The 26,055-nt window shown below is 39.4% G+C and overlaps 1 protein-coding gene across 1 annotated transcript in view; it reads left to right on the forward strand.

Annotated features, from left to right (window-relative positions):
- MYO6 (myosin VI) overlaps nt 1-26,055 on the forward strand; it is a 121,579-nt gene that overhangs the window by 81,949 nt on the left and 13,575 nt on the right. Inside the window, exons 18-27 of the mRNA XM_032216291.1 lie at nt 595-768; nt 7,491-7,529; nt 9,550-9,643; nt 11,029-11,159; nt 11,280-11,357; nt 12,244-12,373; nt 14,079-14,169; nt 15,615-15,765; nt 16,577-16,785; nt 17,228-17,306. Of these exons, the coding sequence (XP_032072182.1) occupies nt 595-768; nt 7,491-7,529; nt 9,550-9,643; nt 11,029-11,159; nt 11,280-11,357; nt 12,244-12,373; nt 14,079-14,169; nt 15,615-15,765; nt 16,577-16,785; nt 17,228-17,306 (1,176 nt within the window). The remainder of the gene's footprint in view (nt 1-594; nt 769-7,490; nt 7,530-9,549; nt 9,644-11,028; nt 11,160-11,279; nt 11,358-12,243; nt 12,374-14,078; nt 14,170-15,614; nt 15,766-16,576; nt 16,786-17,227; nt 17,307-26,055) is intronic.

Here is a 26,055-nt window from a genome sequence, read left to right on the forward strand (position 1 = left end):
ATTTCAATACAATCAGGGGTGGGTTTCTCGCCCCGTTCCAACCGGTTCGGTTGGAACGGGGCCGGCGGCGTCCTCGTGCACGTGCCCAGCGCACGCATGCGTACTAGCGTCTGTGCGATGCTTCAGCTGCTCCTGGAGGATCGCGCAGGCGCTGTATGCGTCCTGTGCATGCGTGGAAGCGCAGAACTCGTCAAAACTGGGTAAGGAGTGGGGGCGGGCAGGTGCGCCCTTTGCCGTTCCCGGAAGTAAGTTACTTCCGGGTTCGCCGACCAACCGGTTCGGGGGACCGCCGCGAACCGGTTGAAACCCACCCCTGAATACAATATATACAATGTTTTAGGAAAAGTAATACTTGAAAATATTGTAGGAATAGAACAATCTACAATCTATTGTAGCAAAAAAGAAATAAATCAAAGAGAGTCAAGCAGCCCTTTTGAAAAGTAACAATTTTTATTGTAAGGCTTAAACTTTTGTGAGTGGCAACTCCATCAGATGCAGGGATTGACTGACACATTGAATTCCTATATATGTTCTAGAGATCGCTCAGATCTGTGTGCTCTCCTGAGTGACTTAAATGCTTCTGATTTTCCTCAGACCCAGTTTGTGGAGAAAAACAACGATGCTTTGCATATGTCTCTGGAGTCCCTTATATGTGAATCCAAAGATAAATTTATCCGGCTACTTTTTGAGTCCAACACTAACAACAATAAGGATACTAAGCAAAAAGCGGGAAAACTAAGTTTTATCAGCGTGGGCACCAAATTCAAGGTATGTAGTTTTATAAGACTGGCTTTAATAGTCCTGTAAAGGAATCCACACATAATAGTGGATTCAGTATTATTCCATTATCCTTTGTAGCATCTGGAGACCTCTTCCCTATAGTAGGAAATGTTAATGCTTTAACAGGTTTCCTTCAGACTATACAGATTTGGGGAGCTTGGTTTTTTGGAAACGTTATAGCTGTTATTAGACTATTTTGCTGGATCAATTTGTAAAGTCCTAGATCAGTGGTAGTCAACCTTTTTCTAGCTACCGCCCACTAATGGATCTTTCTTGATGGAAGAATTTCCTTACCGCCCACCAGTTTTTGCGCAAGTGCGGAATATTAAATAAAAAAAATAAAAATAAAAAATTCCTTTTCCTGTCTTCTTCTTCTTTACCTTTCTTATAGTATTTCACTATATCAAGGATCTCTTTTTCCCTTTTTTATTTTCTCCTTCTCCTTCCTTTACTTATTTCTTTCTTTTATTTTATAAGATAACAAGACTTAATTTATGAGCCAGACTAAACACTGCTTACTCTCCTCCTTTATTTTATCCCCTTTTCTCCATTTTTCTTCCCTTTTTTTTGATGTTTTCCTTTTTATCTCCTTTTTTTAAACCTTCCTTAGGGCAATGTATAAAAGTAAGGCTGAGCTAGTTAGCCCATTGATTATTATTAGCCAACAATTCTCTCCTACCTATAACTTTTCTTTCTCCTATTTTGCAACTGCTCTGTTGGGCTTCTGCCTGTCTCTGCTATCTGCCACTCCTCCCCTTCCACTTCCCACGTGTTTGCTTCTCCTATTTTGCAACTGCTCTGTTCAGCTTCTGCCTGTCTCTGCTATCTGCCACTCCTCCCCTTCCACTTCCCACGTGTTTGCTTCTCTTATTGTGCAACTGCTCTGTTGGGCTTCTAGCTGTCCCCTCCCCCTTTCCCCTTCCCACGTGTTTGCTTCTCCTATTTTGCAACTGCTCTTTTTGGATTCCGGCTGTCCCTGCTATCCCCTCCTCCCTTCCCCTTCCCACGTGTTTGCTTCTCCTATTTTGCAACTGCACTCGCTCAAAAGGAGGTTTTAACCTCTGAAGTCCCTACCGCCCACCTGGAATCCTGAAACGCCCACTAGTGGGTGATAGGGACCAGGTTGACAACCCATGTCCTAGATAGTTATTTTACTTATGCCTACCATCATTTTTTGATCATCTTTTATGACTAATGAACAAAGGAAATTGTTTCCACGTTATCTTTTGTAATAACATTCTCTCATATTTCCCATGTGCCTTTTTGGATTTTCCTATTGTCCCTTTGCTTATTTTTCCATGCAGCTCATGGAACTGTTAAAGTTCTTCTTGGAGATTTCAAACCAAAAATTCAAATAAAGTTTTCCTATGGCTTAAATCCAGCACACTTAGAAGCAACTAGACAGACAAACAAAACACCAACCTATCTATATATACTTAATAATTAAGGTATACAGTAATTAAATTAAGAATAATAACAATGTTTTTAATGTTTATGCTAGAGAAATCAGTATCCACCATGTTGTAAAAGCAAAATTTGCCAACATGATATCTAACATAAAATTCTTATCCACTTAAACAAAAACTTCATTAACATCTTCTGTCCAGCCTTTAATTGTTGCTAAGGAAGGAAAACCAAAAGGTTCTCTTTTTTTTTTTTCAAAAGGCAAGTGGACTTTCTTTTTTTTTTTCCTTTTGAAAATGTTTCGCTTGTCATCCAGAACTGAAGAAGCTTTTCGGGTGCGAAACGAAAAGCAAAACATTTTCAAAGAGAAAAAAACCAAGAAAGTCCACTTTCCTTTTTTAAAAAAAGCACCTTTGGGACAACCATGACCTGGATGATTGAGAATCTCCATAGACATTTAAGAAAAAGTTACATTGCACCATAAGTCTGAATTAAATTCAGAGAGAACCTGAGTGATTGGTTCACCTGTACCACCTATGCATAAGTAGCGCTATAGGAATTTTAGCAGACAAATAGCAGGCTGTTAGCACATGCCTTGTACTTCTTAAGAGGTTGCTATGACTATGCTGCATGTTTCAGAGAAATGAGCAATCCTCAAGGACTCTGTTAATAAATACCTCAGCAGTAGAATCACACAAATGACAGGGGCTGTGGGGAACAATTGTTTTGCCAAAGCCAAATGGAATAAGTTCAGTTCAAAAGCTTTTTCTCAGCTATACGGTTACACAGTGTACTTTTGAAGTGGCCCTGATTAACTTGCAGGGGATGTTCCGTTTAAATAGTGAATGCTGTCTGTGAAAGTGAAACATGACCAATTGTTCTAATGCAGTGAGAAGGAAAAGGAAAAAAAGAAAAAAAGAAAAACACTCAGCTTTTAAGGGGAAAACAATCTCAGGGCACCAGGAATTTGTTTTTTTTTTTCTTTAACTAACTAAAGAGTCTGATACGTTTCTATTTTTTATTCCTTTGTCATGAGCTATAAATGTGGCTCCTGGCTGCCTTCTGTTCTTTATATGTTTAAGCCAGTGCTTCCCAAACGTTTTCTTTCAGTACCCAAAACTGCTTATCAGAAAGTCCTTTTTTTCCAATTTAGGTAAAACACTTCAAGTCACTTTAAATGTCCCCATTCTGATTGGTTAATGGGTTTGTGTGTCATTACTGACAGAAAAACCACTTTGACCCAATTTGGGGTAATTTACTTGGGCTTGGAAGCACTGCGTGAAGCCTTCTCTATTTTTTTTCCCTCTTTCCTGTTTCTGCCAAACAATGTTATGGGATCCTTAGTGCTCTCCAAGGTTGATTATTTTCTTGGTGTTGTTTCATTACTCAGTTGGGTAACATCATCAGTGGACTGATAATATCACCTAGTTGGGTAATGAAATGTCTACAAGGAAACAACCATCCTCAGAGAGAACCACAGATCCCCACAGTTAAACCCTACAAGTGTTCTCTTCTATTAAATTTTAGGTCAGTTGGCCTTTAAAGCACAAGATGGCTGGGGGAGAGCTATGCAGGGATTGAGAGGAAAAGCAGTTAAAAACCAAGAAAAGGTTGAAGGGAAATTAGCCACTCTCTGGAATCCTTAATGTTAATAAGAGAAATATTCATTTTCCAGCTGGTCAATTCTGCTTGGTGATAATGAGTTTCCATTCTAGAATAGGATTCTGATTTTCTTCCAATGGTAATAATTATGTATTTAGTACCATAAATAATGTTTCTTTTGCTTTTCCATCATGTTCTCTTTTGAATAAGTTTTAAAATTCATTGAAATCCAGTGTGATCTAGTGGTTAAGGTATCAGACTAGAAAGTAAGAAACTCTGAGTTCTATTCCCACCTTACGCTGAATGACTTTGGGCCAGTCACTCTCTCTCATCCCAATCCACCTCACAGGGTTGTTGTTATGGAGAAAATAGAAGGAGGAAAAAATATTAGGCATATTTAACCACCTTTAGTTCTTTACAAAAACAATAAAGGTGGGATAAAAAAAATCTAAAAATAAATAAAACGGGTCAGTTTCTTGCATCCTGTATACACAATGCCTTCCTTCAGAGCACTGTGCCCTTTTCAGTGAACACTAAAGGCAAAAGAAGGGTATGCCAGATGCTGCAGATGTGCAGATAACGGGATTTGTGAATTTTTAGCCAAACAGATCAGTGGTAAGTATGCATTCATGAGCAAATTCTTGTGCATAAATGTGGGTTGAAACCTAGCCTAGGTGGATATTTGGTGGTGGCACAGTGGTTAGAATGCAGTATTGCAGGCTAATTCTGCCGACTGCCAGCAGTTTGATTCTCACTGGCTCAGGGATGACTCAGCCTTTCATCCTTCCCAGGTCGGTAAAAACGGAGACCTAAATTGTGGGGGACAATATGCTGCCTCTGTAAATGACTTAGAGAGGGCTTAAAAACATTGTGGTATCTAAGTGCTATTTCTGTATTTCCTGCATCAATTCAGTGCAGCTGGGAGGAAGGAGCAATTCACAACATCTTCCTTACTGCCCTCCTCCTTTCTTACCTAGCCCTTCTATACCTAGGTGGAGAATGACAGCTACCAGACAAGCACAATGCCATATAACACAATGAAATGTAATATAAAACATTTAAAACAGAGATCATTGTTTGTTTGTTTTTTTAATCAGCTAATGCATTCCTGCTCGTTATTTCACCTGTCCTTTGAGAGAGAAATAAATTTGTTTATTCCATTTTTTTTTGTACGAGTGATTTTGAATTTTGTTGTAGGCACTGCTCCTTAATTTTGTTCAGTCTGTTGTTATTTTTTTTTGTTAAAGTTTTCATTTATTTATTGGGTTGTTTTAATCTTAGTTCGAGGCAGCAGGATTGTAAGCCAGCAAACTATTTATTTGAAGTGGCATTTTTACTTAGCGAAACAAAATTAATTAATTAATTAGCACAACCCTGTCAGAAGAGCCAGGTCAGGATCATTTACTAACTTGAGACGGAAGATCCATTTCTCAGGTGAAGGGATAGGGTTTCAACATGAGCTCAAAATAAGCAAACAAGTAATGCTCTTCTGTTACATACAGAGATTGTAGCCCTTGAGTACTATGGCAACAGCTCTAGTTTCCAAAAGCGAGAGAGAGAGATATTTTAAGTGTACTGGCTTTAAAAGTTTAATGAGAGTGGTTGTATATGATATCGCTGCTTTTTTTCCTATATGCCGTCTACTCTTGGCGCTTCTTTCTTTACAAGCAGCTGTTATTTTGGTTGATTATTTTTCTTGCAATAGCATTACACAATGTGTTAAGATGAGTTATGTACAATTAAAATAAATATCCCCTCCTAATATTTTCATAAATGACAGGGAGGGGAAGAGGTGTAATGGGCTCGCCTGGATGGAGGTATATTTTGTCCTAGGAAGCAAGAGATTCTTATATGCACAATCTGGTGAACTCTAGAAAAATAGGACGCCGTTATGGAACTGTTCCTGGACTCTACAGTTTTCGCCTGTTGGTGGGGAACTGAATGCTTGAATTTATTTATTTAGACAATTTATATGGCTGGCCACCCACTTTCAGTGATTCTGGGTAGCTTACAAAAAAATAAGCCCCTCCCCCAGTGACAGCAGTGAATCAAACGAGCCACTTGATTGGCTCCATCCCACTCTGGATTCTCCAGGCCCACTAGCAAAACCAGGTCTTTAGGGCCTTGCAAAAGAGTTTTAAAGTGGGGGCCATCTCTGCAGGGATGATATTCCAAAGGGAGGGAGCCATCATGGAGAAGGCCCTTCTTCTGTGTCCCACCAGATGAACCTCCTTAGGAGACTGAACCCACAACATTCCCGGCCTCCCTTCTCTGGTGGGTTGGGTGGGTATAATGAATGTTTTCTTATGACATTGGTGGTTTATTCTGCATGTAAAAATATCTAATAGTTATTTATTATATTAACCATCTGATTTTCCATCACTGGCCCAGCAGTAAAAATAGATAGATAGATAGATAGATAGATAGATAGATAGATAGATAGATAGATAGATAGATAGATAGATAGATAGATGCCCTTTTTCTCCCAAAATAAGACCTGCCTGGATAATAAGCCCAATTGGGCTTTTGAGCGCGTATGCTAAAATAAGCCCTCCACCGAAAATAAACCCTCCCTGAAAATATTGTAACACCGCAGCAGCCATGAGATGCCCACGCTCGCTGCCTCCCACGCCTCAAAAATAATAATACCTCCCTGAAAATAAGGCCAGGTGCGTGCGTATGCGCGCTTGTGCACACACACAGAGATTTAAAATTGATATAAAAACTGTTATTCGTAGTAAACCAATTTACTGGTAACCCAGGGTCTCCTATCTCAGTTATCATCAAATGCTTGGGAGAAGATATTCCAGCAAGGCAGATACCAGCCTAACAAGATGTACCAATAGAAAAGAGTATTTGTAACTCAGGGTTGAACAGTGGGTCCTGGCGCTTCTTGAACTTGGTTGTAAACAACAACCTAATCAAGTAACTACCAAGAACACTCACTCCCAGGGGAAGCCATTTGCACATGAACAGAGAGCATATCACATTCCCATTTAGTGTGATGATGTTACCTAGTTAGGTTATGAAATGTCTGCAAAAAAACAAACAAGCTCAGATAACACCAAGAATCTTATACTAAAAAGATGTATTTTGTGTTTTCATGATCTTTGCATGAAGGAAGACCCCCAACTGAACTTCATCTGGTCTGTATAACAGTGGAATAAGATTATTGGGCAAAAAAGCTGTCCCTAAACTATTGTGAATATGGTAGCTATTAATGGAAAGGATTGGCCAGGTGTTGAGTTGTATGGCATTCATTAGCCATACAGCCTGGGTCTAATAGGAGTTATACTTCAGGGTACCGGAAAGGTATTTGATTGGGAAAATTGCTTGCAGCGTTCTGCTGTAAGCACAGGGCCACAGATTTGTCTTCTTCCTAAGAGCATTTCTTCACAGCTGGTTTTGTCATCTTTTGACAACTTGGTTTTGGCATTCACATACCCTTCCTTTCTTTCGCTCTCAGGTATTTCCTTTACCTGTCGGTGTGCAAAGATGTAAACCTCTTTGTGGCTAGAGGTTTTCAACCAAGAATTAGAGGTCCAGCAATTGTCAGGCCCAGCACATGACTTTGCACTCCATTCCAGCAACAGTTTATATTTTGCAAAAAGCCAGTGCTGAGAGATGCATGCTGATAATGACATATCCTCCCCTGTGTTTTGTTCGTGCGTGTCTACTTTGACACAGATGCTTTTCTTTTACAGACTCAGCTAAACCTGCTTCTGGAAAAGCTTCGCAGCACCGTAAGTAAACAGTCATGGAAAATTTTGTGCCTTCTGTTTACAAGGTCTCATCTATTTTTGTATTTTTGCACTAGATCTGTTAATAAAATAAACCCTAGATTTGTTGTACTAATGCAAGGATGGAGATCTGTTAAAGCCAGGGCATCAGTTAAATTTGAACAGAATTTTACACATGAGCATTTTGCATATTTGGCTTAAAAAAAAATGGCAGGGAGCAGATGGGAGCTGCCACAAACACCATATTTAGCTTTAAGAGTAATCTTGGCTAAATCCATGTATTATGGGAATCCTTTATTGTTTTACAGGTATAGAATCATCTAGTCAGTTCATCAGTGATTCTGCATTACACCAAAGAATTAGGGCAGTGGTTCCCAAACTTGGCAACTTTAAGACTTGTGGACTTCAACTCTGCTCTGCTGGCTGGAGAATTCTGGGAGTTGAAGTCCACAAGTCTTAAAGTTGCCAAGTTTGGGAACCACTGAATTAGGGAAACATGCTTGCAGGAAACTGACCAATATTTATTTTAAAAAAAAAGAGCTAGAGAGAGATTGGAGCCCTTTGGGGTCAGTAGTTTATTTGTAGTCCTTAACATAAACATCTCAAAACAAATTTATTTGGAGAATTTATATATATATATGACATGTAACCCACCAACTCCTCTTTACTGTGATACTCCACAGTGGACCAGAACAATAAATTCAACCTTTTTTTGTATGTTTGTGATGATTTAAGAAATAAAAGGAGTGCATTTCAATTGGTGGTCCTGCTCAGATTTGGAATGCTGAGCTTCATATGCCACATTAGGCCTTGTAACGGACCTCAATCCAACAGAATTTACCTGCTGCTGAACTAGAGGAAGTTCTTGCTAGTCTGTGGTCCTCTATGAAATGTGCAGGATAGCAAAAGAATGATGCAGGAGCACCACTCTAGCCAGTCTTGTGCATTTTGCTTCCCATTCCAGAGGTTAAATGCCAAATCAGACATGGTTCTGAATTCATTGTAGCCAGTTCATGCTGGCTCAGGAATTCTGGGAGTTGAAGTCCAGAGGTGATAAAGGTGCCATAGTTGCCCACCTTGGGTTTAGACCACTAAGTATAAATATTTTCTTCCCTTTCCTCCTTTTGTTTCCCTTTTAAATGGCTTTGAATAGAATTAATTTTTCTTATCCCTCCAAATGAAATTGATTTGTCATGCATTTCTCCACATTTAAACAAAAAAAATTAGTTAAGCATTAAATGAGCTGCTAATCTCCCCACCGTGGGCATTACAGTGGCTTTAACAATACTCCTGGCCTTCTTTTCCAAACTTCCGTGGCCTGATGACGATGACCCCAGCCGAGCAGTCATCTTCCTTCCTGTCAGCATTTGTAGGCTGCTAGAGCAAATATCAGAAACCTTAGAAGACCTGATTTTCCCAAGGCTCTTGACTCCTTTGTGTAGAGGTCAGGCATTTGAGAAGTTACATGTTTCTGCTGGGTATTAAGCTTGGTATGAATTGAATGTTATTGGTGGTCTTATGGAAAGACAATCTCTGTGCAGAAGCTTTCACACAATATTTATAGAGGTGTAAAAACAATGTCTTTAGGTCAAAGTTAAATATTTCAACATATTTACTGCTTCTGAGTTTATTAACTCAGGAGCCTCGGTGGCACAGTGGTTAGAGTGCAGTACTGCAGGCTATTCCTGCTGGCTGCCTGCAATTTGGCAGTTCAAATCTCACCAGGCTCAAGGTTGACACAGCCTTCCATCCTTCCGAGATGGGTAAAATGAAGACCCAAATTGTCAATATGCTGACTCTGTAAACCGCTTAGAGAGGGCTGTAAAGCACTGTGAAGCGGTGTCTAAGTGCTACTGCTATTAAAAAAAATAGGAGGGGTGGGAGACTTAATATAAATGTATAAAAGGAAAAATATCCACTGGTGGGACTAGATAAGATAAGAGTATTGTGGCATGAGTTGTCTCTAAGATCCTTTTCAAGTAGTCTTAATCATGATTATGCTAATCTTCTGCCTTTACAATAGGGGTCAAGCTTTATTCGATGCATCAAACCCAATCTAAAGATGACCAGTCACCAATTTGAAGGTGCTCAAATCCTCTCTCAGCTCCAATGTTCAGGTAATTTAGTGTATCTTCTGAAGATGATACTTTAGATCTCTAATAATATTCAAATGGGGATTCTGGCAAAACCGAATCGCAGTGCTTTGTGTAAGAGTTTTTTAGTCAGGAAAAAAGTGAGGTTTTTCAGTGTTTTGTTGCTGTAGTGAAAATATTCTGCAAAATAATAAGCTGTAGATAATAATGTATTGACTGTTAAAAGATTAAAAAAATAAACTTAATAAACTTCTCAAACTTTCAGAGATCCGGAAGGTGTTCAGGTGTTCTTATTGACCTAACAGAACTACGTGAGGTTAATATATAACTTAAAGATGGTTAAGACCTAACTAACAAACGTAATAACTTCACAGAGCTGATTTTGAAATTGATGATTATAGTTGCCTTAAATGAGCCTTATTTCAGGCTAAACCATTTGTTTTAATTAGCTGCTATCCTAGTATTTCTATTAATTTCTTTATAATTTTTGCATCCCAGAAAGCTTTTAGTCTTCAAGCATCTGTTCAACTTGGCAAACATTCCTATTGCTTGTCAGGGCAAGTTATGTTTAAAATTTAATTTAGCAAATCAGAAATCCTTAACATCTTCACAATTAGTGTTTTGTTGACTCAATTTTTGGCTGATAGTCTGGAGATTGGATACTCTGAGCAATACTGTAGAAAAGGAGACAAGGAAAGTAATGAAGTTCCTTTCTGTCTGTTTTAATTATGAATTGCATTATTTTTAAAAATATAATTTTAGTAAGGATTTAAATTGCAATAATATTAATTAAAACAAACTAAATTTAGAGAAAGAGAATGGAAACAAAGAAAAATATAAGAAAAGAGAAAAAGAAGAAAAAGAAAAGAGAGACTAAAGAAAAAGAAAAGAGAGACTAAAGAAAAAGAAAATAAATAAATAAAGGAGTGATTAAAACCTTCATCACAAGAATAAACAAATGTAATACTTCTTCACCCCTTTAAGATTAAACATCTTGATCCTATATCCCATTACTTATTATAAATCCATAAAACATCAATTTTTCAATCCTGATGTCAGCCAAAAGTCCATAAAAGTTGCCCCCCAAAAAGTCTATTAATTACATTATTCTTCATCTAGTTTTTTTTTCTGGTTTAAAAGTGAAAATAAACATTTGTTTATTTCTTTGCCTGCCTTTAACTCCATTGATTTTTGGCTAAACCAGTTGAAAGAGATTAGGGCTAATATTTGGAAAGGTCAACAGAGACAGTCTTGATTTTAATTGAAACTTGAAGCTCATTTTAAGGGTTTGTGTTTCTTGTTTTAGCTATTTTTTTGTTTATACCAATCTCAAAATATAAAAATAAATACTGACTATCACATCATTTTAATTTAGTGGCGATTCTTTTGTTGCTTGTCTTTAACTCTAGGAATGGTGTCTGTTTTGGACTTAATGCAAGGTGGTTTCCCATCACGAGCCTCATTCCATGAACTTTATAACATGTATAAAAAATATATGCCTGCAAAACTGACCCGTCTGGATCCGAGACTCTTCTGCAAGGTACTTATATTCAGAATGCAAATGCTTTTTTATATGTGCCTTTTTCATGGTGAGTTGATATTCACGGATACTTTTCTTCCTTCAAAGGATTTGTAAAACTGTCGATTTCTTTTCTTTCAGGCTCTCTTCAAAGCCCTTGGCTTAAATGAACAAGATTATAAATTTGGATTAACCAAAGTGTTCTTTAGACCTGGCAAGGTAAGCAATGTTGATATCTCTGAAGTATAAATGAACACAAATTGAGTTTTAAAACAATTAATTTCTCTTCAACTTGCCTGCAAAATAATTGAGGTAAAGGATAGCATTACCTTTCTTGAAAGTAATTTCATAAGATGATGCATTGTCATTTGATCACTGCTAACAACTGTATTGACATGGCCATCTCCATGTTTAATGTATTGGTAGACACTATTTTGTTTATAGCTCTACCTGTGCTAAGAGTGGTATCCCCTGTGGTCTGTGTGATGGTTAACCCCCCTTCCCCTATAATTATTTACTATGAATGTGTTCTCTAAAAGGCAGATAAATAATACTTTTTTATTGCTTTGGTTCTGTGCTTTAATTTCATTCCTAGCTTAAAGTTGAGTGGAGACCCTCAATATAACTACTCTGTTTCCCCGAAAATAAGTCCTCCCTGGATAATAAACCCAATTGGGCTTTTGAGCGCATGCGCTAAAGTAAGTCCTCCTCCGAAAATAAGCCAGCCCTCCCCGAAAATATTGCAACACAGCAGCAGCGAGAAGGTGACCATGCTTGCTGCCTCCTGCACCTCAAAAATAATAAGACATCCCCAAAAATAAGGCCAAGCGCTTATTTGGGGGGTCAAAAGAAAATAAGACCCTGTCTTATTTTCAGGGAAACATGGTATCAGAATCAGTAGTCACAATTTTTACTGTGTCAGAGATATATACAAATAGGCAGATTCTGAATGTTATTAAGTATCATGAATCAGAACCTCATGGCAACCACTGGGGTCTCTTCCCATTGTCATGACTGCAACATTCTGTTTACAACAGAATTCTCCATCTGTCAACATTCTTGTTGGTTATCTTAAATGGCATTTCCTCCCCAACCCCGTATTCAGTTTGCAGAATTTGATCAAATCATGAAGTCTGATCCAGATCATCTTGCTGACCTGATTAAACGTGTGAACCACTGGCTTCTCTGCAGCCGTTGGAAGAAGGTCCAGTGGTGTTCTTTATCAGTCATCAAATGTAGGTATTCAAAAATATATTGTGAGATGGGGTGATAGGGGGAGGATCACCACTGAGCTGTGGTGGTGCATTGGTTAGAATGCAGTATTGCATGCCAATTCTGCCGACTGCAGCAGTTCCATCTTCTAAGGTCGGTAAAATGAGGACCCATATTGTTTGGGGCAATATGTTGACTCTGTAAACCGCTTAGAGAAGTCTATAAAGCACTATGAAGTGGTATATAAGTGTAAATGTTTTGCTATTTCTGTCAAGTGAGCAAACTTAAAAAACTACCCACAACTGTGTCTTTTTAAGCTTACTTGGAAGACTAGAGTATTTTCTTTTCATAAAGAAATGGCAGAAATGTTGTGTGATTATCAAAAATCACAATTTAGGAATATTAATCTTGATTTTTGCAATAATATTGAAAGTTTTGTCCTTTTCTGAAATTCCACAAGATACTGAAGGAAAACCAATGTTTTGCAAGATTTTTTGATCTTGTGAGAACCTGCTGAAAACCACCGCCCGAAAAAGCACAGCTTTCTTTCCCAGTTACTCAGAGGCATTTGTATATGCCATCCTCCTCCTCCTCCTCCTCCTGCAAATGAGAGGGATCTCAGAGACGCTAGATTTCTCTGGACCCTAGAGCGGGAAGTTAAATCCTGGAACGGGGTACAATCAAGCTTGATTCAAAGGCTTTGGCTTTGGATCACTGCGCTGCCACCCAAAAATGCTGTTACAGCGATCTCTGCAGAGCCCACTTCACCTGCCCCTTCTCGGGCAGTTCCAGGCAGCAGAGTAACAACATTTTGGGGTGGCAGCGAAGTAATCTCAGGAGCTTGATTGTATCCCATTCCAGGTTTTTAACTTCTCAATCTGTTCCTCTTCTCTTCTTCCACCCCCACCTCCAATCTGCCTGAATCTGTCATGCAGCAAAAAGATATGGTAGCTGGGAGCCTGGCACCTGCTTTTGCACTGAGACTAAGGAAGCGGGGTTGCGAAGAGGGCTGTGAACAAGCTTGGTTGTTCAAGGAGGCAGACTTGCCAGGTCGTCTTCTTTGGGCTTCCCTTTTGTGGCTCAGGGACCACCACAAGGAACCATTAATCCAAATGAAAGGGATCCCCACCTCTCCTCGCCCAATGGGCCGTTCCCGGTCAAGCACAGCAGTGGTGGTTCAGCAGCCCCTCATTAAAGAGAAGAAGCGAGCCGACTGCTGCTCCTTGGTCAAAGCAGCTCTGCGTGGTCAGAGGGAAGGGGGAAAAATAAAGCGTAGAGATATGTCCTGCCCTGGGGAGGGGTGGAGAAAAGTGGATTTGAGATCGATAAATGCTTCACTCTTTAGGATGATCAAGCCCCCATACATCACGTTTTTGCCCTCCCCAGCCCCCAGAAGCACTTTGTAGACCTCCCAAACTCTCTCCATGTGTCAGTTTTCAGAGGGTTTAGGAGGCCTGCAGAATGCTCCGGGGAGCCGGGGAGGGCAAAATTAAAAAAAAAATAAAATTAAAAAAATGTACCTCTTCAAAATCTTGGTGCGTCTTATACTCCGGTGCATCTTATACTCTGAAAAATATGGTAGTATAAAATCTATCTAACTCTCTGTCTCTGTCTGCTTGTCTGTCTGTCTAGCTATCCATCCATCCCCACCCCCTCAGAATAGTGGGTTCTGTATTTAGACATTTGTTGATGAGGTTTCCCTCACTTTTCCCCTCCTTTTATTTTCAGTGAAAAACAAAATCAAGTACAGAGCAAGTGCCTGTATTAAAATACAAAAGACAATTCGTATGTGGCTATGCAAGAGAAAGCATCAACCACGGTAAGAAGAAGACCTGTATAAATACTCGCTGTGTCCTGTTTGCTAGTAAATCTCATGAGGTGCTGAATAGTAATGGAAAGGATTCCCAGGCACTCATACACTTATAATATGTCATTAGTGCAGTCACAATTTGTGGAAACTGGCATCAAAAGACCAGCTCTTGAGTTACTTTGGCAGGATATTGCCATATCTTCTCTTCCAAAGCTTCTCCGTAAAAATAATGTAGACGGTTAAATCTTCCAATTTTTGCAGCTAGCATTTCTTTATCCACTAGTGGCAAGTCCCTCTGGGCCACAAAGAGCAAAGCCACAGCATTCCTACCCTTGGTTACATGACAAACTGGTTTTGTACATTCAAAAGAGAAGGGATGGCACATTCCAGTTAGCAGTACTATCCTCATTCAGATAGAAGAGTTGGAAGGAGAGGGGAGAAGAGGAGAGACAACATGACCTAATTTTTTAAAAAGAATCAACTGGAGCCGAGGTGGCGCAGTGGTTAGAGTGCTGTACTGCAGGCTACTTCAGCTGACTGCTAGTTCGGCAGTTCGGCTGTTCAAATCTCACCGGCTCAGGGTTGACTCATCCTTCCATCCTTCCGAGGTGGGTAAAATGAGGACCTGGATTGTTGGGGCAATATGCTGACTCTGTAAACCGCTTAGAGAGGGCTGAAAGCCCTATGGAGCGGTATATAAGTCTAACTACTATTGCTATTGCTAACTGAACATAGCTGTTGCAGCCGCTAGTAAGAAACTAGCGTTTCACTGAATTTGAAGAAAATAAGCCCATGTATTATTGACATTCCAATTGTGCCGTCCCTCATATTAATCCTCCTAGGTTTTTAGTACTAGAGGAGTTTAATCTCCAGGCCCTGAAGTTGGGATCCTTCATGGCAATCATGGACCTCTCCAGCAGAACACACATAATCAGTGATGGGATTCAAATTTTTTTACTACCGGTTCTGTGGGCGTGGCTTTGTGGGTGTGGGCAGGGGAAGGTTACTGCAAAATCCCCATTCCCTTCCCACCCCACTAACCTGCTTTCCAGTTCAGTTCTACTGTTAAGGGCAACAAACGAAGATCAGCTGGGAGGCAGTGGGGGTGGGGCCAGCCTATTTGCCGGTTCTTCGAACTACTCAAAATTTCCACTACCAGTTCTCCAAAACCTGTCAGAACTGGCTGAATACCACCTCTGCATATAATGTAATCATTTGTGCACAACATATTTTAAATGTGTCTATTTTTTATGTTTGTGGGAGTTTCCCAAGCTATTTGTCCATATTTTCTGTTCCAAATTTTAATGGCAACGCAGACCAAATGCATAATATGAGGCCCATTGTAATCCTACTATTATGGCTTCATTCAGAAGCAGATCAAAGGGACAGAATTTGAACAATACCTGTTTTGGTATCTGTCTCTCATATCTAAAATATTAACATTCCTTTCACAGCATAGATGGTTTAATAAAGCTTCGCACACTGAAACAGCGGCTATATAAATTCAATGAAGTAGTAACTGCTCTCAAAGAGGGGAAGGCAGAAATGAGCAAGCAGGTCAAGGACCTTGAGATGTCCATTGATGCTCTGATGGCCAAGATCAAGGTAGGAGGACCCTTTACGCTATAGAAAAAAGAACTTTGAATCAGGATCTGGCAGAGGTTTTTGATTCCAGTGGGCACGACCAAAAGAGGGACCATGGAAATATCTTTGGCAGTTGACAGACCCATATCTGTAGGATACCAAGTTAAATTCCAGCTGTAACATTTCAAATCCTAATTGTTGTTTTATTTTCTTTTGCTTATTTTGACAATCCAAAACTTTTAAAGCTGACAGAATTGGATATAAATTGAAATAAAGCTATCACTTGTTTTTTTTTCCTACTCATGGCTTAGATGAGAATGCAGAGATTTTCCCCCCATATAAGACTTTAAAACTTTAATCAACAATGTTCTAGCATTTCAAATTTCGACACATGCTGCTTTGCATGCTTTCAAGCATATATCTTCTACCAAAACGGCAAGTGACCTAAAATACGTTTTTTTAAGAAACATTTTTCAAGGACTGGACACAAGTTCCATTTTATCTCTTTACAGTTTGATGGTATAGACATAACACTTTTTAGTAAGAGAGCGAAGGTATAGACTTGGGTTTACAGGTCTTAATTGTACCTATGCTACATTCAGCATTCATGATGAACAGTGTGCACTATAGCAGGGGAGTTGCTTATAGGTGAAAGTATAAGGTTTATGAAATCAAAATAGGTGGTCAAAGCTTAGGAGAATCTTAATTTTGCTGCTTTGATGGAGGGACAGAGTTCCCATATTCTTGCTATGGTTCATTTTCTTTCTGTCTTGCTTTAAAACTACGTGATATATGCAAATTATTGTGATTGTTTTTACGACTTATTTTATAGGCCACTGTTATGCCTAGACAACAGATTCAGAAGGAGTATGACGCCCTAGTTAAAAGCTCTGAGAAACTCTTGAGTGCCCTTCAGAAAAAGAAGCAGCAAGAGGAGGAAGCCGAAAGATTGAGGAAGATCCAGGAAGAAATGGAGAAAGAAAGAAAAAGGCGTGAGGAAGAGGAGCAGCGTCGGAAGAAGGAAGAGGAAGAAAGGCGACTGTGAGTGTGAAATAATTTAGATGAAGAGTGGTAGAAGCAAAGGCAAATGTTAAGCCCCGGAGAAATCAGGAGATTCAGGCTCAATATTCTCAAATGAGTATAAAGATTTATTGCATGCTCTCTACGAGAATCTGGCCAACTAGTGGCCAAGGGAAATGAATGGAAGATAAGAGAAGCATTCATGATATGCTGGATTTACATCTCTTGCGGGTATGCAGGGACTCATGACTTATGACACATTTGACCCCCTCCCCTCAGGCTCAACTTGGTCATCTCCAATATCAACTTTTTAAACAAAAGCCATATTTTGGAAGTGACTGCTGTTTTCAGGCAGTTCCGAATTCTGTTACAAGGGGGAAAAAAATTAAATTTTGTGGGAAAGGGAGTGAAACGGTTTTAATGTTTGTCTGAATCAAGTGGAATTTCAATTTTTTCCATCTAGGAAATATGAGATGGAAGCAAAGAGAAAACTGGAAGAAGAAGAAAGGAAAAAGAGAGATAACGAAGAAAGAAGAATTCAGGTGAGGTTGAATAGGCGTTTCTTGTGCTACATTTTGCATACCTTGATCCACAGATATAATGGACTCTGCGCATGCATGAGGTGTGGTGACTTGGATTCCCATGTGGGTCTTCAAATCATCCTATTACGACAATGTTGTATTCTCCTCACAACTTTTTGGATAATCCGCATCTCTTTTAAGTATTGGTAACATTTGAAAAAGAAATAAAAATTTTGGTAAAATGTTCATTTTTACTGCCGCTATTCTACCCAGCAAGGACAAATGCAGTTTTTCCCACCTTTTCAACTCCAACTGTGTACTATGCCAAAGTGGTTCATAATTATACTTGTATAATTTCCCATTTGAGATTAAAATATTAACTCCAAGATATTTAACTTTTTTAACTACCTCACATCTTAGCATCGCCCCCAGTTCTTCCTTCTGTTTGATAGTCATATTTATAGCTATTATTTTGGTTTTTCCTAGATTTATTTTAAATCCCGAGACTTGACCATATTGATTGATCGTATTCAATAATACCCTACTAGATTCCTGCGGTTGTTCCAATATTATAACCAGGTCATCCGCAAATGCACGGACTCTATATTCTTGCTGTCTAATTTTAATCCCTTTTAGACCGCCCAAGCCCCGTATCTTATTCAACAGTATTTCCAAAGTTATAATAAACAATAATGGGGACAGAGGACAGCCCTGTCTTGTACCTTTTTCAATTTGAAAGGAGTCTGTCAGACTTCCATTGACAATGATCTGGGCTGTTTGCTGCTGATATATTGCACCAATTGACCGTAAAAAGCCATCTCCTATCTGCATTTTTTGCAATGTCTTCAGCAGGAATTGCCAATTAACTCGATCAAAGGCTTTCTCCGCATCCAAAAATATGAATGCGGCCGGGATTTGATTATTCTTTCCCAGGTATTCTAAAGCGTTGATAATTAATCTAACGTTGTTCTTCATCTGTCTGCCCTGTATAAAACCAGTTTGATCGGTATGTATCAGTTGTTGAATTACCCCCATTAGCCTATTTGCTAATATTTTAGTAAAAATTTTATAATCTACATTAAGTAATGAAATAGGTCTGTAATTTTTTGGTTGGGTAAGGTCTTGGTCTTCTTTGGGTATCAACGATATGAACGCAGTCTTCCACGAAGGAGGCACTTTCCCTCCCGATTGAATTTTATTGAATAGTTCTCTGAGGGGTTCTACCATTTCTAACTGTAAATTTTTATAATAAACAGCTGTTAAACCATCTGTGCCTGGTGCTTTCCCTAACTTTAATTGTTTAATTGCCTGCAAAATTTCCCCAGAGGTTATAGGTTGATTCAGCTTATGCCTATGTTCTTCTCTAACTAGGGGGATTTTCTCTTTATCTAGGTATTTGTCTATATCTCCGTCCTTAATTTTTTCCCCTTTATACAACTCTGTAAAAAATTCCCGAAATACCTTTTGAATCTCTTCCTGTTGAAACACTTCCTTCCCTCTGTAACACAATTTGGATACATTTCGAGCTTTCCTTTTTTTTCTAATCTGATAAGCCAACCACCTACCGGGTTTATTTGCATTGCAGAAAGTATTATGTTTAGCATATAATAAACTAGTAGCTACCTGGTCAGAGATCAGCATATCAAACTGAGATTTTAATATAGCAATTGTTTCCCTAATCTTTGTATCTCCTGGATTCAATGTTAATTCTGACTCTTTCCCTTTAATTTCCTCTTCCAATTCTTTTCGTTTTTGCCCTTGTTTGTGTCTATGTATTTTGTTTATATTGATTAATACTCCTCTCATATACGCTTTGCTTGCATCCCATACATATTCCAAAGATGTACCCTTATTCATATTGAGAACAAAATATTCCGATAGCAATTTTTTACAATCATTAACATACTTTTCATATCTAAATAAGTTTTCATTCAACCTCCAGGACCTTCTTGCCTGGGCTACCCTTCCCAATTCCATCCAGACTGGATTATGATCTGAAAGAACTCTCGCCATAATCTTTGTCTTCTTCACCCTAGAAAGTAAATCATTTGTAATTAGTATAAAATCAATCCTTGAAAGAGATTGATGTCTGTTGGAAAAAAAGGTAAAGTCATATTCTTCTGCATGCCTCTCGCGCCAAGCGTCTCGCAATTCAAAGTCGTCCAGCATGTCAAAAAAGGATTTGGGTAACTTAGCTCGAAATTTGGTGTTCGGGCGAGCTGTCTTCTTATCTCTTTTGGTGTCGATCACGCCATTCCAGTCACCCAATAATATACAAGACTCAAAGTCCCACTGTACTAATTTAGCATGGAGATTTCTATAAAATCCATCTTGTTGTTGATTAGGAGCATAAATTCCCAAAAGTAACGTCTTTTTCCCTTCTAAGATTAAATCTAATGCAATATATCTTCCAAAGGGATCTGCTTCAATTAGCTCAGCTTTAATGTCTTTTCTTAAATATACTACTATGCCATTTTTCTTTTCCATGGCTGAGGTCGCAAAATGTTGGCCCAGTTTGGGGTTAAACAAATATTTTTGATCGGTTGATTTGATATGAGTTTCTTGCAAACAAATTATGTCATTCTTAAACTGTTTGAGATAATGAAATATTTTCTTTCTTTTCTGTGGAGAGTTCAGTCCGTTAACATTCCATGTCAAAATCTTAGTTGTCATTTTTGGTTGCTTGAAGCTTTTTTAGAGCCTCCCGCAAGGCCTGTCTCACCTTTGGTTTGGCTCCTCCCACAGCTTCTGAGCTTGTTGCAGTAGCTCCTTGATCAGTGGCCAACGATTGTTGAGATTGTTGCATAGTAGCTTGTTTATCCGTTTGTCTGGTGGTCTTACGGTTGGATCTTTTTTCCTTGACTCCTTGCCCTTCCGGGAGAGGGAGATGATACATTTTATCTGATGGTTGTGTGGTTTGCTGTTTATCTTGTTCGTCTCGTGGTTTTTCACCATATCCCGAAGGTTCAGGGTATCCCATCTTCAGAATCTTATGATAGAAATCACGAGCTTTCCATACAGAACTGAGACGATATCTTTGTTTGTCCATTGTAACTATAATACCGAATGGGGCATCCCATCTGTACTGTATCTGACGCTTTCTGAGCTCTTCCACCAGAAAAGCATAATCTCTTCTGGCTCTTAGCATCTGAGGTGGTATTTCTTTCAAAACAATCAGGTCCTGTCCACCAATTTGAAGCTTAGTATTATAAGACTCTTGTAATATCATATTTCTAGATTCTCTTGTAACAAAGTATATTACCACATCTCGGGGAAGTTGCCTTTGTTTTGCCGCCCATGAGTTAACACGAAAAATCCTGTCAATCTGCCAATCAAAATTGGATCCCGGTTTTCCCACCAGACGGTCAAAAGCTTCAGAAAACATTTGCTTTAAGTTCTCCTGCTTTTCTTCACGCAGCCCCCTCACTCTTAATGCAAGCTCCATCTGCTTATACTGTATCATAATAATTTGTTTTTCAGCATTATCAATTTTTTGTTCCACCACTTCAGTTTTGGATATCAGGTTAGTTTTAGCTTCATTGAGAGTTTCTAAATTATCTTCCATTCCAGAAATATATTCTGTTATCACATTTACAATTCCCATCATATTATCATTCATTTTAGTGACCCTAGTATCGAATTTGTCATATAGAACTTCCATCTCATTCCTTATTTCATCTTTGAAATCTTTAAGCATTTCTAGATTCTGTTCTCTGAATTCTTTAAACATTTCTAAGTTCTGTTCTCTGGATTCTTTGAACATTTCCAGAAAAAATTCTTTTGTTAGTACGTCTCCACTAGGGGGCATAGATGGTGGGGGCTGCAACTTTGTACCAGGTATGGGAGACGTTTTTGGAGGTAATTTCACAGAGGTTGATTTGGATGCCATTATATTTTGGTTTTAATTATTTATTCTAAATTGCTAATCCACTGTGCTATGTGGAGAAAAAGAAATTCCCCCCCCCCTTTTTTTCCCCCTTCTTTTTTTACAAAGGGTTTTACGGAGGATTTCAAAAGAGAAAGTCCGTTTGGAATGTTTGGAATGTCTCTGTATCAACAACAAAGAGTCTTGAAAGCTTTAAGGGAGTAGCTCTAATTAAATTATAAGAGATTGTTTCTTTGATTCTGTAGCAGGAAGCCGGAGATAACAAATGCAGAAGCTGTAAACGCCATTTTGAAGACAATTAAACAAAAGAGGTTTTTATAACATTGAAGCTGGTATTTCAGATAGAGAAAGGTTTTAAAGTTCACAAGTTTGGTCTTTGCTCGTATTGATTTTTAATAGTCTGTTTTCTAAAGATTGTCCTAAGGGGGAGGGGTTCCTGTCTAGTGCTGTAAGTAACAGCTGCGAAGTTCAGGTCGGAGTTGAATGACTCAGCTTTGGGTTGATCCTCCCCCTCCGTCCACAGCCCACAAAGAAACAAACTGTGAACTTCAAAGAAGATTCTTACCAGCTGAGATTCCTCACTGCTTTTTTCTTGTCTGAAAAAAGAGTTATCTTCTTGATATTGAGTAGATAATGAACCTGAACTCTGGGGGCAGCTCTGTTAAGCTGCCGACGGCGACAGGCCACTCCCTGGAAGTCTCAACTTTTTGGATAATCCAACTAGGCATACTGCACCAACTATTTTACTCCAGAGAAATCTTCGCTGCTGCTAATTTATTAGGGAGAGGAAAGTGGCAGTCTCTTTAGATTATATGTTATTAATTATAAATTATAAAATCTAAATGGGAATGGGGAAAATCCAATGCCTTTGGTGTATACTTAATCTTTAATACATATAGTGCCAACAATGGAAGAGCATTAATTATCAACTGAACCTCTTTTCTTGCCCAGGGAGTTTTGTTGGTTTTATCAGTCGTATATGTCTTGGTAGAGAAACCCATTTTGAAAACATGCTTTGCCAAGCTTGGGCAATAACTTTTCAGTAGACTTCCTTCCAGTCTCAGCAGCAAAAGCAGATGTTCCTTTCTGTAGAGTTTTCTCTCAGGCCATATTTAGTCAGCTTTTCTTTTGATGAATGCTACACTGAGTAATCTAAAACAGATCTGCATAAGAAAACATCCATAGCAGAAAGAAAGACTACATGGCAATATCACGATCAGAATAAATGAGGATGCCAGCTCATTGTTCTAGGAAGTCTGCTAGGATAGGGGGAATGACTTTGTGGATTTGCTCTTCTAAAAAGAAAGTTCAAGTGAAAATTTCAGCATGTATCAGCAATAATGCATTGAAATACGATTGCTTGAGTCTTAAGCTGTCAGTTTCATAATTTCCATAAGATGTACAACGTTCATGTATTAAAAGTAGGAGCCTGCAGAACCCTACAATATTCTCTACAATTTTATCACTTAAGCCAATTAAATATACCATCTTAGAATGAATCTGTCTTTTGATACAATAAAATCAATCCCCTTATACTCCCATTGTGGAACTAGACCACAAAACATATTTCTGAGGCTAAGTGTGTGAGGTGGCCCTGAGGTAATGCCACAGCAGTGGTGGGTTTCAAAAATTGTTCGAACCTACTCTGTGGGTGTGGCCTCCTTTGTGAGAGTGGCTTGCCACCCATGTGGCTGGATATGAAATTATGAATTAGTACTTAGGTCGGTCCAAGTAGCTATTCAGAAACTCTGGTATTGAAGCATGCAAGTCTTAAAGCTGTCAACTTACAAGATCCTTGCACCCCTAACCCTTTAGCAGTGGTGGGTTTCAAAAATTTTTGGAACCTCTTCTGTAGGTGTGGCCTGCTTTCCGGGTCCACTGGTGGAACCTCTTCTAACCAGTCCGGTAGATTTGACGAACCGGTTCTACCGAATAGGTGCGAACTGGTAGGAATGCACTTCTGTGTCACAGTCAGCATAGTAATATTCTTTAGGCATGTGTTGATACAATAATTGTAAAGTAGAGGATGGGTGGCTGTGTGCCCAGTGAGATTATCAGAGTTGTGTTAGGATCGCCCCTTTGCCCAAAGGCAGCTTCCTACTGCTTGGAATTTATTCCTCTTATGGCTTCAGCAATATTGGTTAGTCTGCCAGGACAATATTTTTTCAGTCCAATCAACAATAACAAAAAGAAAGTTGCTGTTTTAGCCATCCTTGTCAATTGTAAAAGCAGGTAGGATGATCAGAAGGGGAATTGGCTACAGGAGAATTAGCCCAACAGATTCTGTTGCCCAAGCTCCCTTCAGATCTCATGGTACTTCTTCCTTAATTCATTATATAGATGTATATTCTGGGAGTATATCATGCACTTTTGTCAATATCATGATCAGAAGTTATCAGAATAACAGAGTTGGAAGGGAACTTGAAAGTCTTATTGCCCAAACCAATGTTCAAATAGGAGTCTCTGTACCAGGGGTGTCAAGCTCAAGGCCTGGGGGCTGGATGTGGCCCACGGAATGCTTAGATCTGGCCCATGAGACCACCCTGTAAACATCAAAGGACCGACCTGAAATGCCCCTGCCAGCGAAAACAGCACTCAGGAGGGCTTCACTAGCACAGGGCTGCAGGAGGCCATCACATCCAAAAGTGAGGTCCGGGGAGGGGGGGCGCATGGGACTCCGTTTTCACTGGCAGAGTGCTAGCAAAACAAACTACTAGCAAAAGTGGATTTCCCCCCAGCCCCGCCCAAGCTGTTGCCGCTGACAAGAGTGATGCTGAGCTGGCCATGCCCATTATGGCCCCACCCACCAGCCCCACCCACCAGGGTCAAACACAATCCTAATGCGGCCCTCAATGAAATTGTGCTTGACTTCCCTGTTCTATATAATTCCGGACAAATGACTGTCCGTTTTCTGATAAATGATAACTCAATCATTCTTAACAATTAAACTCACCAGTATTTTGAATTTTTTTAAACAAAGACATTATTTTGGTTTTTAATATGCAGTTTTAATTCATTCCTGCATTAAGAGTTTGCTTCTATTCCTTTTTATTAATTGTAAATTTTAATCTGCTTTATTAAAATCAATTTTCTAAGTATGGCTCTAGGAACTGCAGCATTAAAGGATTTAATACTCTCACCTTTCAGTAGCTCTGCTTATTTATCTACCTCACTCGATTTAGTGATTTTAATTATTATGAAAAGTAGTAAGCTGAGTGACTTTATTGATCAGAAGGTCACAAAAAAGGATCACATGACTTGCAACCCTCATAAAAATGAGTCAGTTGCCAGGCATCTGAATTTTGATCATGTGACCATGGGGACGTGGCAATAGTCATAAATGTGAAAAATGGTCATAAGTCTCTTTTTTCAGCGCCGTTGTTAACTTTGGTCATTGAAGGAACTATTGTAAGTCAAGGACCACCTCTACAGAATAATTTCTCCTCTGTCCATGCCTCTGCCCTCCTGAATTTGAAATCAAGATTGTTTCTGATACAGCTAGTCTAATTTATAGGTTGTAGTGCAATTTTAAGTATCAGTCAGGCTGGACTCCTTATAGTTTTGTGTTGTGGCTCGGCTGGAGCCTTTGGAGCTGTTATCAGCGAGGGGCCCTATGAGTCATGCTTGGAAAAGGAGGAGGGCTCTGGACAGGGGTCTGACTCCGAGCAGGGCTCAGAGAGACTAGTTGGTCCCCAGGTAATGACTGAGCCTTGGATCAGTGGGGAGGAGACAAGAGAGGCTGAGCAAGAACCCTCCTGTGAGTTATTTCAGGATGCACGTAGAAGAGCTGACCATGGAAGGAACAATTGAGGACTCATAGGAGGTGATTACACACAGCTGTTGCTCGTTAGAGTCTTCTAAAAGGACTGATGGTACCACGCCCTGGTTGCAGAAGTCAACGTTGTTTGTTTGTTCGTGAGTTCAGTTCCGCTCCTGTTCGAGTTGGTGTTTATGATTCAAAGAGGCACTTGGATAAGTGATTTGCTTTCTGAAAACCTGGTTTGCCGTAAGAGTTTTGTTTTAGCGTTTGCTGTGTAACTTTTTACCAGATACTTTATCTATGTTTATTTTGGGCTCGCAGCCAGCTTGAGCCGGGACTGATAAAGACATTCTTTTGCAAGCTTTGTGTGGCTGTAGTTTTGGAACGGGCCAGAACAGTTTTGTATCTTTTAGATTAAATTAGTTTTGTGTAAACTAAGAGGCTCCTATTTAAAGAGGTCTCAGTGCCTGGGCAATTTGTTTGAGGTTGGAAAATTTAGTAGTATTCAGAGGGGAGACATCCAAGGAATTGCAGGGAACAATTCTTTTGTGTTGCAAGGCTACAACACAAAAGAAGAGAAAAAAACAGAAGACAAGGGAAGATTATTTTCATGAAGAAGGTTTTTTTGTCTTCTTTTTAATGAAGGAGTTAAAATTAACTTGAGGGAGACTTTACCTTTTAAGATTGCTTGAACCTTAGTTTGCTTCATCTGTTGGTTGTAATGAATTATAATAGCAGTAACCAGCCAGCGACGTGGTGCTCAGTGGCTAAGACACTGAGCTTGTTGATCAGAAAGATCGGCAGTTCGGCGGTTCAATTCCCTAGTGCCGTGTAACAGAGTGAGCTCCCGTTATTTGTCCCATCTTCTGCCAACTTAGCAGTTCGAAAGCATGTAAAAATGCAATTAGAAAAATAGGGACCACCTTTGGTGGGAAGGTAGCAGCGTTCTATGCGCCTTTGTCATTTAGTCGTGCTGGCCACATGACCACGGAGACGTCTTTGGATAGCGCTGGCTCTTCGGCTTCAAACGGAAATGAGCACCGCCCCCTAGAGTCTGGAATGACTAGTACATATGTGCGAGGGGAACCTTTACCTTTATCTAACAGTAACCATTTGCACATAAG

The sequence above is a fragment of the Thamnophis elegans genome, chromosome 4, assembly GCF_009769535.1.
Source record: "Thamnophis elegans isolate rThaEle1 chromosome 4, rThaEle1.pri, whole genome shotgun sequence".
In the NCBI taxonomy this organism is placed as follows: domain Eukaryota; kingdom Metazoa; phylum Chordata; class Lepidosauria; order Squamata; family Colubridae; genus Thamnophis; species Thamnophis elegans.